The sequence below is a fragment of the Xyrauchen texanus genome, chromosome 2 (genome assembly GCF_025860055.1).
Source record: "Xyrauchen texanus isolate HMW12.3.18 chromosome 2, RBS_HiC_50CHRs, whole genome shotgun sequence".
NCBI lineage: Eukaryota > Metazoa > Chordata > Actinopteri > Cypriniformes > Catostomidae > Xyrauchen > Xyrauchen texanus.
The window spans coordinates 12,243,704-12,257,318 of NC_068277.1; the positions used below are offsets into that span (position 1 = coordinate 12,243,704).

Genomic DNA, 13,615 nt, shown 5'->3' on the forward strand with positions numbered 1-13,615 from the left:
GGCTCATAACTCTAAAAACTAAAGAGGGTTGATTGTTTGGTATAATTTTAAAGAAAACTTTTAATATTTTTAATGATTTATATTATGATAAATTATAAGACTCTCAGCCTAAGAAACTGTAAAAAAAAAAAAAACATTGAGCCAAAGATTTACTTTTTCTATTTTTTTCTGATTTGACATTATATATCTCAAGGTGTTAATAAGGTAGCTCTGAAAATCTGCTTCTGTTCAGTTCCCAATAATGATACCTGTAACTGAGAAAAATGACGTGTTGATACAACAAAGCAATCAAAAGTTTTACTTGGAATGTCATAAAATATTGATATATCAATTATTGATCGGCACTTTATTTTATTGATATATTTTTACATATTATGCCCATTTGACGTGCTTTTAAATACACTCGGTTGGCCTCTGTTTAACAGTCTGGTGCAATAGCTTTGGGATATACCATTTACTGAAGCCAGTCGCGGTCACAATCACACACACAAACAGGACGATCTGAAGAGGCACAGATGGCTGTCCAAAGTTACATTGTTTTTTGTACTTCTAGAAAGAAAAGTGACACTGATGAGTTTTCAGGTTACTGAAACTGGTGGAACTGCATGACATTTATTATGCAATTTCTCAATATGTAGCCATGAATTTAAGCTGTCAAACCACAAAAAGACATACTTGTTACTGAAAATACATTGTTTAGGCTCTATGAAAGATACTTATAAACAATATATCATCCAGTTATACTAAAGTAAATAATCTTTGTCCTTTGATAATGATTAGGGTCGAATTTAATGGAAAACTATGCGAGATGTGCTCCGTGGCACTGCAGAATGTTGAAGCTGAGCATCGGCATAACAGTGGAAAATTATTCCACGATTCCTGATAATATCTCCCAAGGAAAGAATATATAAGGAGAAAAACAGAGGCCCTAAAACTGAACCCTGTGGCACTCCATACTTAACTTTTGTTTGATTTGACTATTCCTCGTTCACACATACAAAGTGGTAGCGGTCTGCTAAATATGACCTAAACCATGCTAATGCAAGTCCACAAATGCCAACATAATTCTCAAGCTTATTCAAGAGAATGTTGTGATCTATGGTGTTGAAAGTAGCACTAAGATCTAAAAGCACTAGAAATGAAATGCAGCTGTGATCAGATATTAAGAACAATAATTTGTAATTCTGATAAGTGCAGTCTCTGTACCGTGATGGGGCGTAAATCCTAACTGAATTTGTTCATATATATACTATTTCTCTGTAGAAATTAACATAATTGGGAGGACATTACCTTTTCTAGTATTTCTTTTACATAAATAGGAGATTTGAAATCGGTCTATAATTAGCCAGTTCTCCAGGATCAAGCTGTAGCTTCTTAATAAATGGTTTGCTAACTGCCATTTAAAAGTTTCTTGGGACATGTCCTAAGGATAGCGAGGAGTTAATAATATAAAGAAGAGGTTCTGAGATTACAGGGAATACCTCTTTTAAGAGCTTAGTTAGTATTGGATCTAACATACATGTTGTGGCTTTTGATGTTTTGATACGTTTTGTTAGCTTTTCGTGACCTATGATAGTGAAGGATTATAGTTGATTGTGAGGTAAATTATGATACAATGTTTTCTGAGGTACTGTGACAGATGATTGCATAATTCCAATTTTATTTCTGATGATTTCAATTTTATCAGTAAAGAAATTAATGGTCAATACTATTGTGCTACGACAGAATATCTGGTTCAGTTGAGGCTTTAATCCTAACCAATTTAGTCACAGTACTGAATAAACACCTAGGACTCTTGAGGTTATTTTCTATGAGTATATTATATTATATATACTATGATATATTGCTAAAACAATGCTGACCTGGCAGCTTTTAATTGCATCATAAATGTAATGGTATAAGATATTTTATGTTCTGTTTTATTTTATTTTTGAAGTTCTAGGCAATACGCAGCTTATAAGGAACACCTGTTTACATGTAACATGTATGTCAAAGACATGTTCTTAGCTATTACTCATTCTATTTTGTAAGTGAGTAAAACAAACAGGCTAGTTTTTTCTCGGTGGGCCAATCTGAGATTAAAGTATTAAACAGCCCCCCATTTATTTCAATTATCAGTGTAACAAGCAATGAACATAATAATGCAGCAAGACTGTACTGTCTAAAAACATATAGTTTTTTTTTTCAGCTTCTTTCAGGTACAGGGATGTGTTGAACGGCCACATTAACTATGTCCAGTCAAGACACCAGAGGATGGAGCCTACCACTGACCAGTTCATGCTGTGTGTTTCTGATGGAAAACAGCAGTCCACTTCAGTCCCATTCTACATTATAATCAGTCCAACCAATGATGAGATACCAGAATTCCTGGCCAGAAATATCACGGTTAGTTAGAAAGTAATGATCTTTATAACTTTATAAAACACGAATAGCTGATGGGAGAACACACTTTACAATTCCTGGCTAGAAGACATTCATCAGTTTAGGAGTGATGACAAAGTTTTGTCTCTCAGATTAAAGAAGGAGACATGAGAGAGTTGGACCCATCTGTCATCAGTGCAGTGGATCTGGATATTCCCAGAGACCGATTAATATTCAGCATAATCCAGCAGCCCCAGCATGGCTCTATTATGAGTGTGCCACACCGCAATGACATGATGCATCACAAAAGACTGAACAAGCATAGATCTGAGATCCCTGTAGAACACTTCACCATGGATGACCTCAGGAATGGTACTGTATGTTTTAAAGATTTGGAATTTGTTTCTATTTTTCACCAGACCAGCAAATCTGGTTCATTCATGCAATTTTCTAAGGCAAGCATCACTCTTTCTGTTTTTTTAATACTTAAGGGGTGTTCACACTGGGCTTTGAGCTTCTGGTTTTTATAAATAAAATAAAAAAATCACAAAAAAATATGTTATTACAAATATAAAAATATATGTCTATTCACGTTCCTGTAACAACAAAAACACACAGCTTTAAAAAATATGTATTCAGGTATGACATAGATTTTCTTTTGGTCTCTCGTCTTCTCTTGTGTGACTGGGGCTTTTGGGTTATTTCAAATCTAAAAACATTCCATGCAACCACCCACCGCACCCTAGCAATTGCATAGAAAGGTCTAATCAACCTCCCACAGCACACTAGCAACCACAAAACAATGTCCAAGTAACCACCCACAACACCCTAGCAATCACATAACAATGTCCTTGCAATCAGCCACAGCACCCTAGCAACCACATAGTAATGCCCTAGAAACCACCCACAACACCCTAGCAACCACATATCAATACCTTGGCAAACAGCTACAGCACCCAAGCAGCCATAGAACAATACCCTGGCAACCACCCACAGCTCCTAGCAACCACATTACAACATCCTTGCAACCACACACAACACCCTAGCAACTACATAGCAATGGTCTGGCAACCAGCCACAGCACCCTAGCAACCAGAATGCAACACACTAGCAACCACCCACAACACCATAGCAACCACATATAAATACCTTGGCAACCAGCTACAGCACCCAAACAGCCATACAGCAACACCCTATCAACCACATAACAATGGTTTGGCAACCAGCCACAGCACCCTAGCAACCTAATAGCAATGCCCAAGCAACAATTCACAATACCTTAGCAACCACACATCAACCACAGCACCCTAGAAACCACATAGCAAAGCCCTAGAAACCACCCACAATACCCTAATGACCAAGTAAAAACATCCAAACAACTACCCACAGCACCCTAGCGACCTAATAGTAACGCCCCAGAAACCATCCACAGCACCCAGGCAACATCATAACAAAGTCCTTGCAGCCACCCACAACACCCTAGTAACCACATAGCAATGCTCTAGCAAACACCCACAACACCCTAGAAACAAATTAACATCCAAGCATTCACCAACAACACCCTAGCAACCATAAAGCAACAGCCTCGAAACCACCCAAAGCTAGGGTAGCAACCACATAACAACATCCTCGCAACCACCCATAACACTCTAGCAACTACATAACTGTGCTCTGGCAACCATCCACATCACTCTAGCAACCTAATAGTATCAGCCCAGCAACCATTCACAACACCTTAGCAACCATATGACAATGCCCTGGAAACCACCTACAGCAATCTAGCAAATACAAAACAATATCCTAGCAACCACCCACAACAAACTAGCAACCACATATCAACGCCCTCTCATCCACCTACAACACCCTATTAACCACATATCAATGCACTGGCAACCAGTCACACTACCCTAGCACCATGACTTTCACATGGGTAAGAACCACTCACATATAGTATCATGTAGTATGATCTGCAGTTTGCAAATCTATTTGAAAATATCTAAACATGTATTTGACCTATTAATCTACAATTTGTTATTTATGTAATTTTTTTTTCTTCTATTTAAAATATTCATCTGTAATCTGTAATGTCTACATCATAGATCTGATAAAAAAGAAAGTGTGTGTTGCCCTGTCCTCAGGCATGGCTCTGATGTACATGCATGATGACTCTGAGAGTGAGCAGGATGGTTTTATCATTCAGCTCTCTGATGGAAAACACCAGCTCCAAAGACACATGCAGGTTAAAGTGCTGCCAGTCAATGATGAGGAGCCACATATTATAAGGTAACTGCTATGAGCAGCAAATTATGTGATTCATCAAAGAAAGACGAGTCCTTTGTTGGTCCTGGAGCAACATTTCTCTGAAACAATCATAGGCCAAACCCTATACATACAGCAACCACCTAGTCAGCTATCTGACTCAAAAAACACGTTAGATTTCCTGAATCAGATAACTTCATCTGAAATGATGTAGCATTATGTTCTGCATCATAGAACACTAAATCAAAAGTATTAGGATTCAGATCGCTGCAACCAGAGGTGGAAGTCATCCAAATATGGGCAGAGAGGATCATTCACTACAACTTCATATAGCCACCAGGAGATGGTGCCAAGAACATGACACAGACACAATGTTGGCTCAAATGACACAGAATGGAACTGAATAAGATCTCGTTACTCATGCCTGCATGCTTTGAAAAGAGAGCATACATTCATTGTTGTATAATTAGTTCTTATGTACAGTTACTATGCTTTATTTGTTTGGAGAGGCTTTTGGACACTTGGAGGTGTTTTTGGACACTAGGATAAATAATTTTTGTAATGCTATAACTTTTGATTGCCTTGTCGTATCAACACAAAATTGTACTCACATATGAGATTGATTGGGAACAAAACAAAAGCAGATTTTCAGAGCTACCTTATTAACACCCAGAGATATATGATGTCATATTAGATGTCACATTTTTGTGCAGTTTCTTAGGCTGAGAGTCTCCTAATTTATCATAATCTGTATAATAAAAACATAAAAAAAAAATATTTAAATTTATACCAAACAATTGGCTCCCATTGTTTTTTTTAGTTTTTTTTTTTTATTGTTAGTTTTGTTAGTTATATTGAATTTAAAGACTTCAATTTTGCACATACCTCTGAAACAGGAAATCTTTAAAAACACCTTCAGAGCTTAAAGGGTTAAATAAGAGGGAAATGATACATTGATGACACTGTCATTCAAACCTCTAAACCCAGACCTAAGCTTTAACCTAAACCTAACCATAAAATCTGATTGGTTGAGATAAATGTTGTACCACAACCAACAAGAATATTGATCCAGGTCTTATATTGCTAAATCTCATTTTACCAACTATATAAATTGTGGTAGTCCAATGGGGAATAAGAATGTGTGGTAGGCAGACTCTGTGGTTCTGTTTTGGTTTCCCAGGAACACAGGGATTGAGATAGAGGCTGGGGAGTCCAGGTTTATCTCCAGTGCTGTACTCAGTGCAGAAGACAAAGACACTCCATCCTCTGAAATCATCTATGTGTTTGAGAGTTTACCCATTCATGGAGTCATTCAGATTAAGGTAAGTGCACTAAAGATGCAAGGAGAATGGTAAAAAATATAGATGATCAAAACTTAATGTAGCAATGATTTCTTATAACTATTATTTGCACATAAAGCATAGAATAATGTATCATAACTAACATACTGTTGACCAAATCCAAATTAAGCATGTTGCAACACTGTGACTCCAATTCTAGCTGGCCAAATCAGCAATTTCTTTCTTTCTTTATGACTGGATTTACAATGTTTACAATATATAATCAAATAACAAGCTATTTTATTTTCATTTGTCCCATCAGAACCCACTAACAGACTGGGTGTCTATAACTGCAGGAATGAACTGCTCTCAGGAGGTTTTGGATATGAACCTGTTACGTTACCTTCACACTGGTCAGACTGGAGCACTCACTAGTGATTTCTTTGTCTTCCATCTGTTGGATGGCAAGAACCACTCTCCAGCTCAGCACTTCTACATTGCAGTTAAAGAACTGGAGAAAGGTAACATAAAAATTTGTTTACATTTTAATTTGGTTTATGATAAGTAACTGGTTGTAGTCCTGCTTGTGTTTTAGTTCGATTTTTATCTAATTTACTAATAATATTTTTGTTGTCTGAAAACATTAATGATAATGAGGGACTAGAGTGGCAAACAAAATTTGTCAAAAATGTAAACGGCAATGTTGCAACATTGTCTGCTCTTTATGGATTTTCAGGAGACATAGCATTGATCGTGAGGCCTGTGAGAACTAGTCGCGGAGAGCGTGTGGTCCTCACTACAGGTGTCTTGCTGGCTGTAGACGGCACTGATAAGCCAGAGGAACTGCTCTACATTATCACTGTACCTGCAGCACATGGACACGTGGAGTACATCAAAAACACCGGAGTGCAAATTCAGTCTTTCAATCAACTGGACATAGCAGCAAACCTGGTGTGCTATGTACATGACAACAGAGCCACCTCATCTAAAGAGACACTGCAGTAAGCACCTTTTGCAACAGTTGTTGCAGTCTGTATTAATTTTTGCTGAACCTCATGAAGAATATTTGGGTCATATTTCACCCAATTAAAAAGAAAAAATACACTCACTGAGCACATTATTAGGAACACTATACTAATGCTGGGCAGGGCCTCCCTTTGCTCTCAAAACAGCCTCAATTCTTCTTTTCATGGATTCCACAAGATGATAGAAACATTCATTTGAGATTCTGGTCCATGTCGCTAATCTCCCGTTCTACCATATCCCAAAGGTTTTCTATCGGATTCAGATCTGGTGACTGGGAAGGCCAATGAAGAAAAGTGAAGTCATTGTAATATTCATGAAACCAATTTGAGATTACTTTTGCTTTGTAACATGGTGCTTAATCATGCTGGAAGGAGCCATTAGAAGATTCAAGCAATTATTGATTTGTATTACAGGACCAAAGTGTGCCAAAAACATTCGCCACACCATTAAACCACCACCACCACCAGCCTGGACTGTTGGCTCAAGGCAGATTTGGTCTATAGATTCATGCTGTTGGCACCAAATTCTGACCCTATCATCTGTGTGCCTCAGCAGAAATCGAGATTCATCAGACCGGGCTACATTTTTCCACTCTTCAACTGTCCAGTTTTGGTGAGCCTGCGCCCACTGCAGCAGTAGTGGAACCTGAAGTGGTCTTCTGCTTTTGTAGCCCATCCGCCTCAAGGTTCGACAGGTTGTGCATTCTGAGATGCTATTCTACTCTCTACAATTGTACAGAGTGGTTATCTGAGTTACTGTAGCCCTTTTGTCAGCTCAAACCAGTCTGGCCATTCTCCGTTGACCTCTCTCATCAACAAGGTGTTTCTGCAGAACTGCTGCTCACTTGATGTTTTTTTGTTTTTGGCACCATTCTGTTTAAACATTAGAGACTGTTGTACATGAAAATCCCAGGAGATCAGCAGTTACAGAAATACTCAAACCAGTCCATCTGGCACCAACAATTATGCCACAGTCGAAATCACTGAGATCATAATTTTTCCCCATTTTGATGGTGGATGTGAACTTTACCTGAAGCTCCTGACCTGTATCTGCATGATTCTATGCATTGCACTGCTGCCACACAATTGGCTGATTAGATAATCGCATGAATAAGTAGGTGTACAAGTGTACCTAATAAAGTGTTAAGTGAGTGTATATTTTGCAAATGAAGCTTATTGTAGGCACATTAACTTTTTTGGTGCATTTTAAATTTTTTCTCATTACAATTAAGCACATTTGCCCCCACCCCCAAATTCATATTACTGCATTAGGTAAATTCTCATTGAATGTCTGTGCAACTACTGTACTATAATCATTAATCTTAAGATATTTATGCAACATGTTTAAATTATTCCAAGGTTTGTGGTCAGCAATGGCAAATCAACTCGCAGTGGAACGCTGGAGATCTTGGTGGAAATTACTGATAAAGTTCTGCCCACGTTAGTGCAAAATGCTGGTCTACGGGTTCCCCAAGGGTCCACCATATCTATAACTCCTGATGCGTTGTTCCTATCTGACCCTGACACCCCACCCACTGCCTTGATCTATAAGATAGTCCACCCACCCCAGTATGGCCAGTTGCTTTTGAAAGGACAACCTCAGTTCACTGGTAGTAATTTTACCCAACAAAACATTCATGACCTGGATGTGGCATACAGACACTCTGGTGGAGCTTCTCAGATTGATCACTTCAGGTTCACAGCCTCTGATAGCACAGAGAGTGGCTTCCTGGTTGATGGAAAAGTGCAAACTGAGCCAGTCTTCTTCACACTACAAGTTGGTTTAGCAATTGACTTTTCTATTTGTTTTGTCTAGTTTTTATATATTTTGACACTCTTTTCTTGACATGTTTAAGAAAATTTTCATTAGTTTTTTCTTTATCATGCAGCTGCACGCTGCTACATATTGAATATCCTTTAATTTTTTTCAACGTCTAATGCCTTAGATTGAAGCACTGGACAGCTCTGCTCCACAGATAGTAGTGCTTGAAACTTTGTGGAAAGTGGAGCTTCTCAAAGATGGTCGTTATGGGATCTTCATTTCATCAAGAGAGCTTAAGGCTCAGGATTCTAACTCTGTAGATGAAGATCTTATCTATCACATCCTCAAAGCACCTTACTTTGGGTACCTGGAAAATTATACCAATGGTGAGAGACTGAAATAGGAAGGTCTTGTTAGAAATCATATATATATATATATATATATATATATATATATATATATATATATATATATATATATATATATATATATATATATACACACACAGTATATATATATATATATATATATATATATATATATATATATATATATATATACACACACACATTAATTCTAATGTTTAACATTTCTGTAGGTGAGTTTGTGAGGCAGCGTTTCTCTCAAAGGGATCTTAACAAGAGGAATATTCTCTTCATTATAAACTCTGCTCTGGACGCTCTAACCGACAGTCTGGAGTTTGCTGTTTCTGATGCACTTGGCAACACTGGACCCTCTAAAAAGTAATGCATGCTCTTTGAAATAACGTGTAGATATATTTCAACAGATTGAAAAACACAACATGCGTTTACAATTTGCTGATTAATTATTATATACATTTTATGCTAATTTCCATTAGTTAACATCTGCTTAAAAAACAGTTTTAATGGAGCATTACACATTCACACATACTGTATTTTTGTATTACATGTTGTCTATGTACATGTCTAAAAATAATCTCTCTCCTCAGATTGGAGTTCAGTTGGGCGAGTGTTGAGCTGGCAAACTCTGAGTATGTTATATGTGAGAATCAGGGATCAGTCTCACTTACCATCCAGAGGAGTGGAAATGTACAGGACTCATCTTATGTCACTGTACAGGTATAGACTATAGTGTTAACTCATTTATTTACTCATGCAATAGTTAATTTATGGGTAATTATAAAAATATTGTGACAAAAATTTTCCTTGACTTTTCAGTCTTAAAAAAGATAAGAAACAGTCAAGAAACCCCATTTAAAATGCATCATTTTATAACGTAACCTTTTATTAAATAATATGAAAAGGTTTGACTATTGTTTTACACATTTTTTAGAAAATATATATATTTAAATTTGACAGTTGCCTGAACAAAAACCCTTGTACCCTTCTTCTGGTACACCACTTTTTTGTTATTTATCTGTTTATGTTTTAATTATTTTGTTTTCTCAGGTCAAGCAGTAGTGCAAGGCCTAAAAAGTGTGCAAAAAAGTAAAACAAAATAAGTAATGAATCATTTGAATACTTTAAAAAGAATGTTTGTCCATTGATTTCATGACATTGATGTTATTAATGTTAAAAATGAGTTGTGGAGTTCTTCCTCACAGAGGAAGAAGTTGTTCAAATGTGCCTTTAGTGATATTCCCATTTGAACAGTATATTTTCACATGGTACATTTAAATATGGCATTGGTGTTACATTGTTTAATGTTCATGTGAAAGATTTTTATATTTAAATGTTATGATTTATTGATTTTAAGTCTGATCAGCTGTGTATGTTTTGTGTTGTTATTAACACATCTGAGAAAATTCATCTTTTAAGATATTTTGGCAATGGTGTTACAACACTTGCTTAATAATAAATACATAAATAAAATAAAATAAAATAAAGAACAGTCAAGTTCACCTTTATGAATAAAAATAATGTCAATATGTTAAAATGGTTGCAAATGGTCAGCTTTTAATGGTTGCTGTCACGAACCCCATTCCTCTGCCCCATCTCCGCTTCCTCACACACGCACACTATCTCCCTTCTCACACACGCGCACTCCCTTGTGCTTACTCGCTCGTTCCGCCCCCTTCGAGTTCGGACGCTCGCATTGCTCGCTCGAGCCCTCACGCCCACTATGCTTCCCCGGGCTCTCTTGTTCGTAAAATATCTCCTCCCTCTGGCGCACTCGCCTCAATCAGCCTGAACATTATGACCACTTGCACTCACGCGCTTCCTATCTTCACACATTGTTTACACCTGCACTCACGCGCTTCTTGTCCCCACACATTAGTTACACCTGCACTCGTCTCGTCACCTGTCATTGTCTACACCTGCACTCGCCCCTATAAATACACTATCCCTCCGTTTGAATCCGGTTGGTTATTGTATTTAGTTCCCCGTATCGTTGCCCTGCTAGTCTCGTCTAGTTTTGACCACCCCTCTGTTTGATTACCTCTTAGCTTGCCAACTCCCTTTTCCTCTCGTTTCCCTGTCTTTGTTCCCGCTAGTCTCGTCTAGTTCATCGCCCTACTTGTTAACTGTTTTCCCCGCTATCGTTCACCTCCCTCATTGGATCTTCCCCCTTGTTATATCTTTGATTCCCCGGCTTTTGACCCTACGCTTCCCACGACTACTCTTCATTGGATTTGCCCCTTGTTTGTACTTTTGTCTGGACTGCCTTTTATTAATAAAGCAGTTTTCATCCAACATTGTGACTGTCTCATCTTGTGTGGGTGTGTTCGCTACAGAATAACCAACCTCACCGTTGACAGTCACAATGCCCCGCGCTAAGGATTCGCGCGGCTCAATAGAGCGGAGGAACACGTCACATTCAGCGCGAGGAGCTACGGTGTGGAAGCATGATCGCGCGCTCACAGCCCAGGGCCAGCAGGTACGTGCGATTTTTGATTTTTGTCACCCTGCGTCACCTGTGTCTGCCCCTGAGCCCGTTTATGCTTCCCATGCGTTTTGAGCGCCGTAAGCTCTCCACCCCCGGAGAGGTTTTACGGCTCTTCAGACGCTGACCAAGGGGTTTTTATGCGAGGCAGCGGTTGTGTAACCCATAACCCCGCCCTCGGCATTATGGACCCAGCGGCCCAACTCGTGGGTTTGCGTCAGGGGAGCCAAACCGTGGAGGCTTATATTATGGATTTTTGTGTCCTGGCGTACCAGGTGAATTTTAATGAGGTGGCTCTGAAGACCATTTTTCAATGTGGTCTGAATGAGCCAACCTCATCATTAATGCCTGGTGGTCGCTGCCCCTTAACCTGGCTCAGTTTATTGACCTCGCCCTACTGTACTCTGGTTCCTCGTTCACTGTGGGGAGGCAGACACTGAACCAGCGCTCCACACCACGGCCCCCGCCTCGAAGCCTACCACGGCCCCCGCCTCGAAGCCTACCACGGCCCCCGTCCCGAAGCCTACCACGGCCCCCGTCCCGAAGCCTGTCACGGCCCCCGTCCCGAAGCCTGATCACGGCCCCAGTCCCTAAGCCTGACACGGCCCCAGTCCCTAAGCCTGACACGGCCCCAGTCCACGAGGCCTGTCACGCCCCAGCCTCGAGGCCAGCGCCCATGCCCGCCACGGCCAACGAGCCAGCGCCCATGCCCGCCACGGCCAACGAGCCAGCGCCCATGCCCGCCACGGCCAACGAGCCAGCGCCCATGTCTGCCACGGTCAGCGAGCCAGGGCCTGTAGCCTCGACCGTCCCCATGGCCACGTCCCCTGTTGGCCGAAGACGTAAGAGAAGGAAGAGGGCCCCTTCTCCCCAGTCTCGTCTTGTGCTCAAGACCGCAGAGGGTCCCGCAGAGTCTCCCACGGCTCTGCAGACCTCTGCTCCGCCCTCAGGGTCTCCCACGGCTCTGCCGGGTTCTGCTCCGCCCTCAGAGTCTCCCACGGCTCTGCCGGGTTCTGCTCGCCCCTCTGAGCCCTCCCGGGCTCCGCCTCACGAGTCTCCAAGGGCCCCTCACGAGCCTCCTAGGGCTCCTCCTCACGAGCCTCCCAGGGCTCCACCCCTCAAGCCTCTCACGGCTTCGCCTCTCGAGTCTCTCAGGGCTCCATCCCTCGAGTCTTTCATGGCTCCACCCCTCAAGCCTCTCACGGCTTCGCCTCTCGAGTCTCTCAAGGCTCCATCCCTCGAGTCTTTCATGGCTCCACCCCTCAAGCCTCTCACGGCTTCGCCTCTCGAGTCTCTCAGGGCTCCATCCCTCGAGTCTTTCATGGCTCCACCCCTCAAGCCTCTCATGGCTTCGCCTCTCGAGTCTCTCAGGGCTCCATCCCTCGAGTCTTTCATGGCTCCACCCCTCAAGCCTCTCACGTGCTCAGCCTCAGGCTCTCCCGAGTCTCTCATGGCTCCATCCCTCCGGAGTCTCTCAAGGCTCCATCCCTCGAGTCTTTCATGGCTCCACCCCTCAAGCCTCTCACGGCTCGCCTCTCGAGTCTCTCAAGGCTCCATCCCTCGAGTCTTTCATGGCTCCACCCCTCAAGCCTCTCACGGCCTGCCTCTCCCGAGTCTCTCAGGGCGTCCCCTCTCGAAGTCTTTCATGGCTCCACCCCTCAAGCCTCTCACGGCTTCAGCCTCCTCGGAGTCTCCTCAGGGCTCCTCCCCTCTCAAGCCTCCTCAGGGCTCCCCTCTCGAGTCTTTCGGGGCTCCTCCCCCTCTCAAGCCTCTCAGGGCTCCGTCTCTCGAGTCTTTCAAGGCTCCCCCCCTCAAGCCTCCCGAGCCTCTCAGGGCTCTGCCTCCCGAGCCTCCTATGGCTCTGCCTCCCGAGCCTCCTATGGCTCTGCCTCCAGAGCCTCCTACGGCTCCACCTCCCGAGCCTCCCAGGGCTCGGCCACTAGAGGCTCCTTTGGCTCGGCCTCCCAAGCCTCTTACGGTCCCCCTCCAGAGCCTCCTACGGCTCCACCTCCGAGCCTCTCATGGCTCTGCTCCCAAAGACTCCAGAGCTTCCTAGGGCTCCG

At 41.8% G+C, this 13,615-nt stretch overlaps 1 protein-coding gene across 2 annotated transcripts in view; it reads left to right on the forward strand.

Moving 5' to 3' along the window:
* Positions 1–13,615, forward strand: part of frem1a (Fras1 related extracellular matrix 1a) — a 54,160-nt gene that overhangs the window by 27,921 nt on the left and 12,624 nt on the right. For both annotated transcript variants that reach the window (XM_052153835.1, XM_052153843.1), the window contains 10 exons: positions 2,189–2,385; positions 2,514–2,733; positions 4,500–4,644; positions 5,801–5,942; positions 6,223–6,421; positions 6,637–6,901; positions 8,285–8,702; positions 8,872–9,073; positions 9,286–9,430; positions 9,658–9,787. In XM_052153835.1, coding sequence (XP_052009795.1) covers positions 2,189–2,385; positions 2,514–2,733; positions 4,500–4,644; positions 5,801–5,942; positions 6,223–6,421; positions 6,637–6,901; positions 8,285–8,702; positions 8,872–9,073; positions 9,286–9,430; positions 9,658–9,787 — 2,063 coding nt within the window. The remainder of the gene's footprint in view (positions 1–2,188; positions 2,386–2,513; positions 2,734–4,499; positions 4,645–5,800; positions 5,943–6,222; positions 6,422–6,636; positions 6,902–8,284; positions 8,703–8,871; positions 9,074–9,285; positions 9,431–9,657; positions 9,788–13,615) is intronic.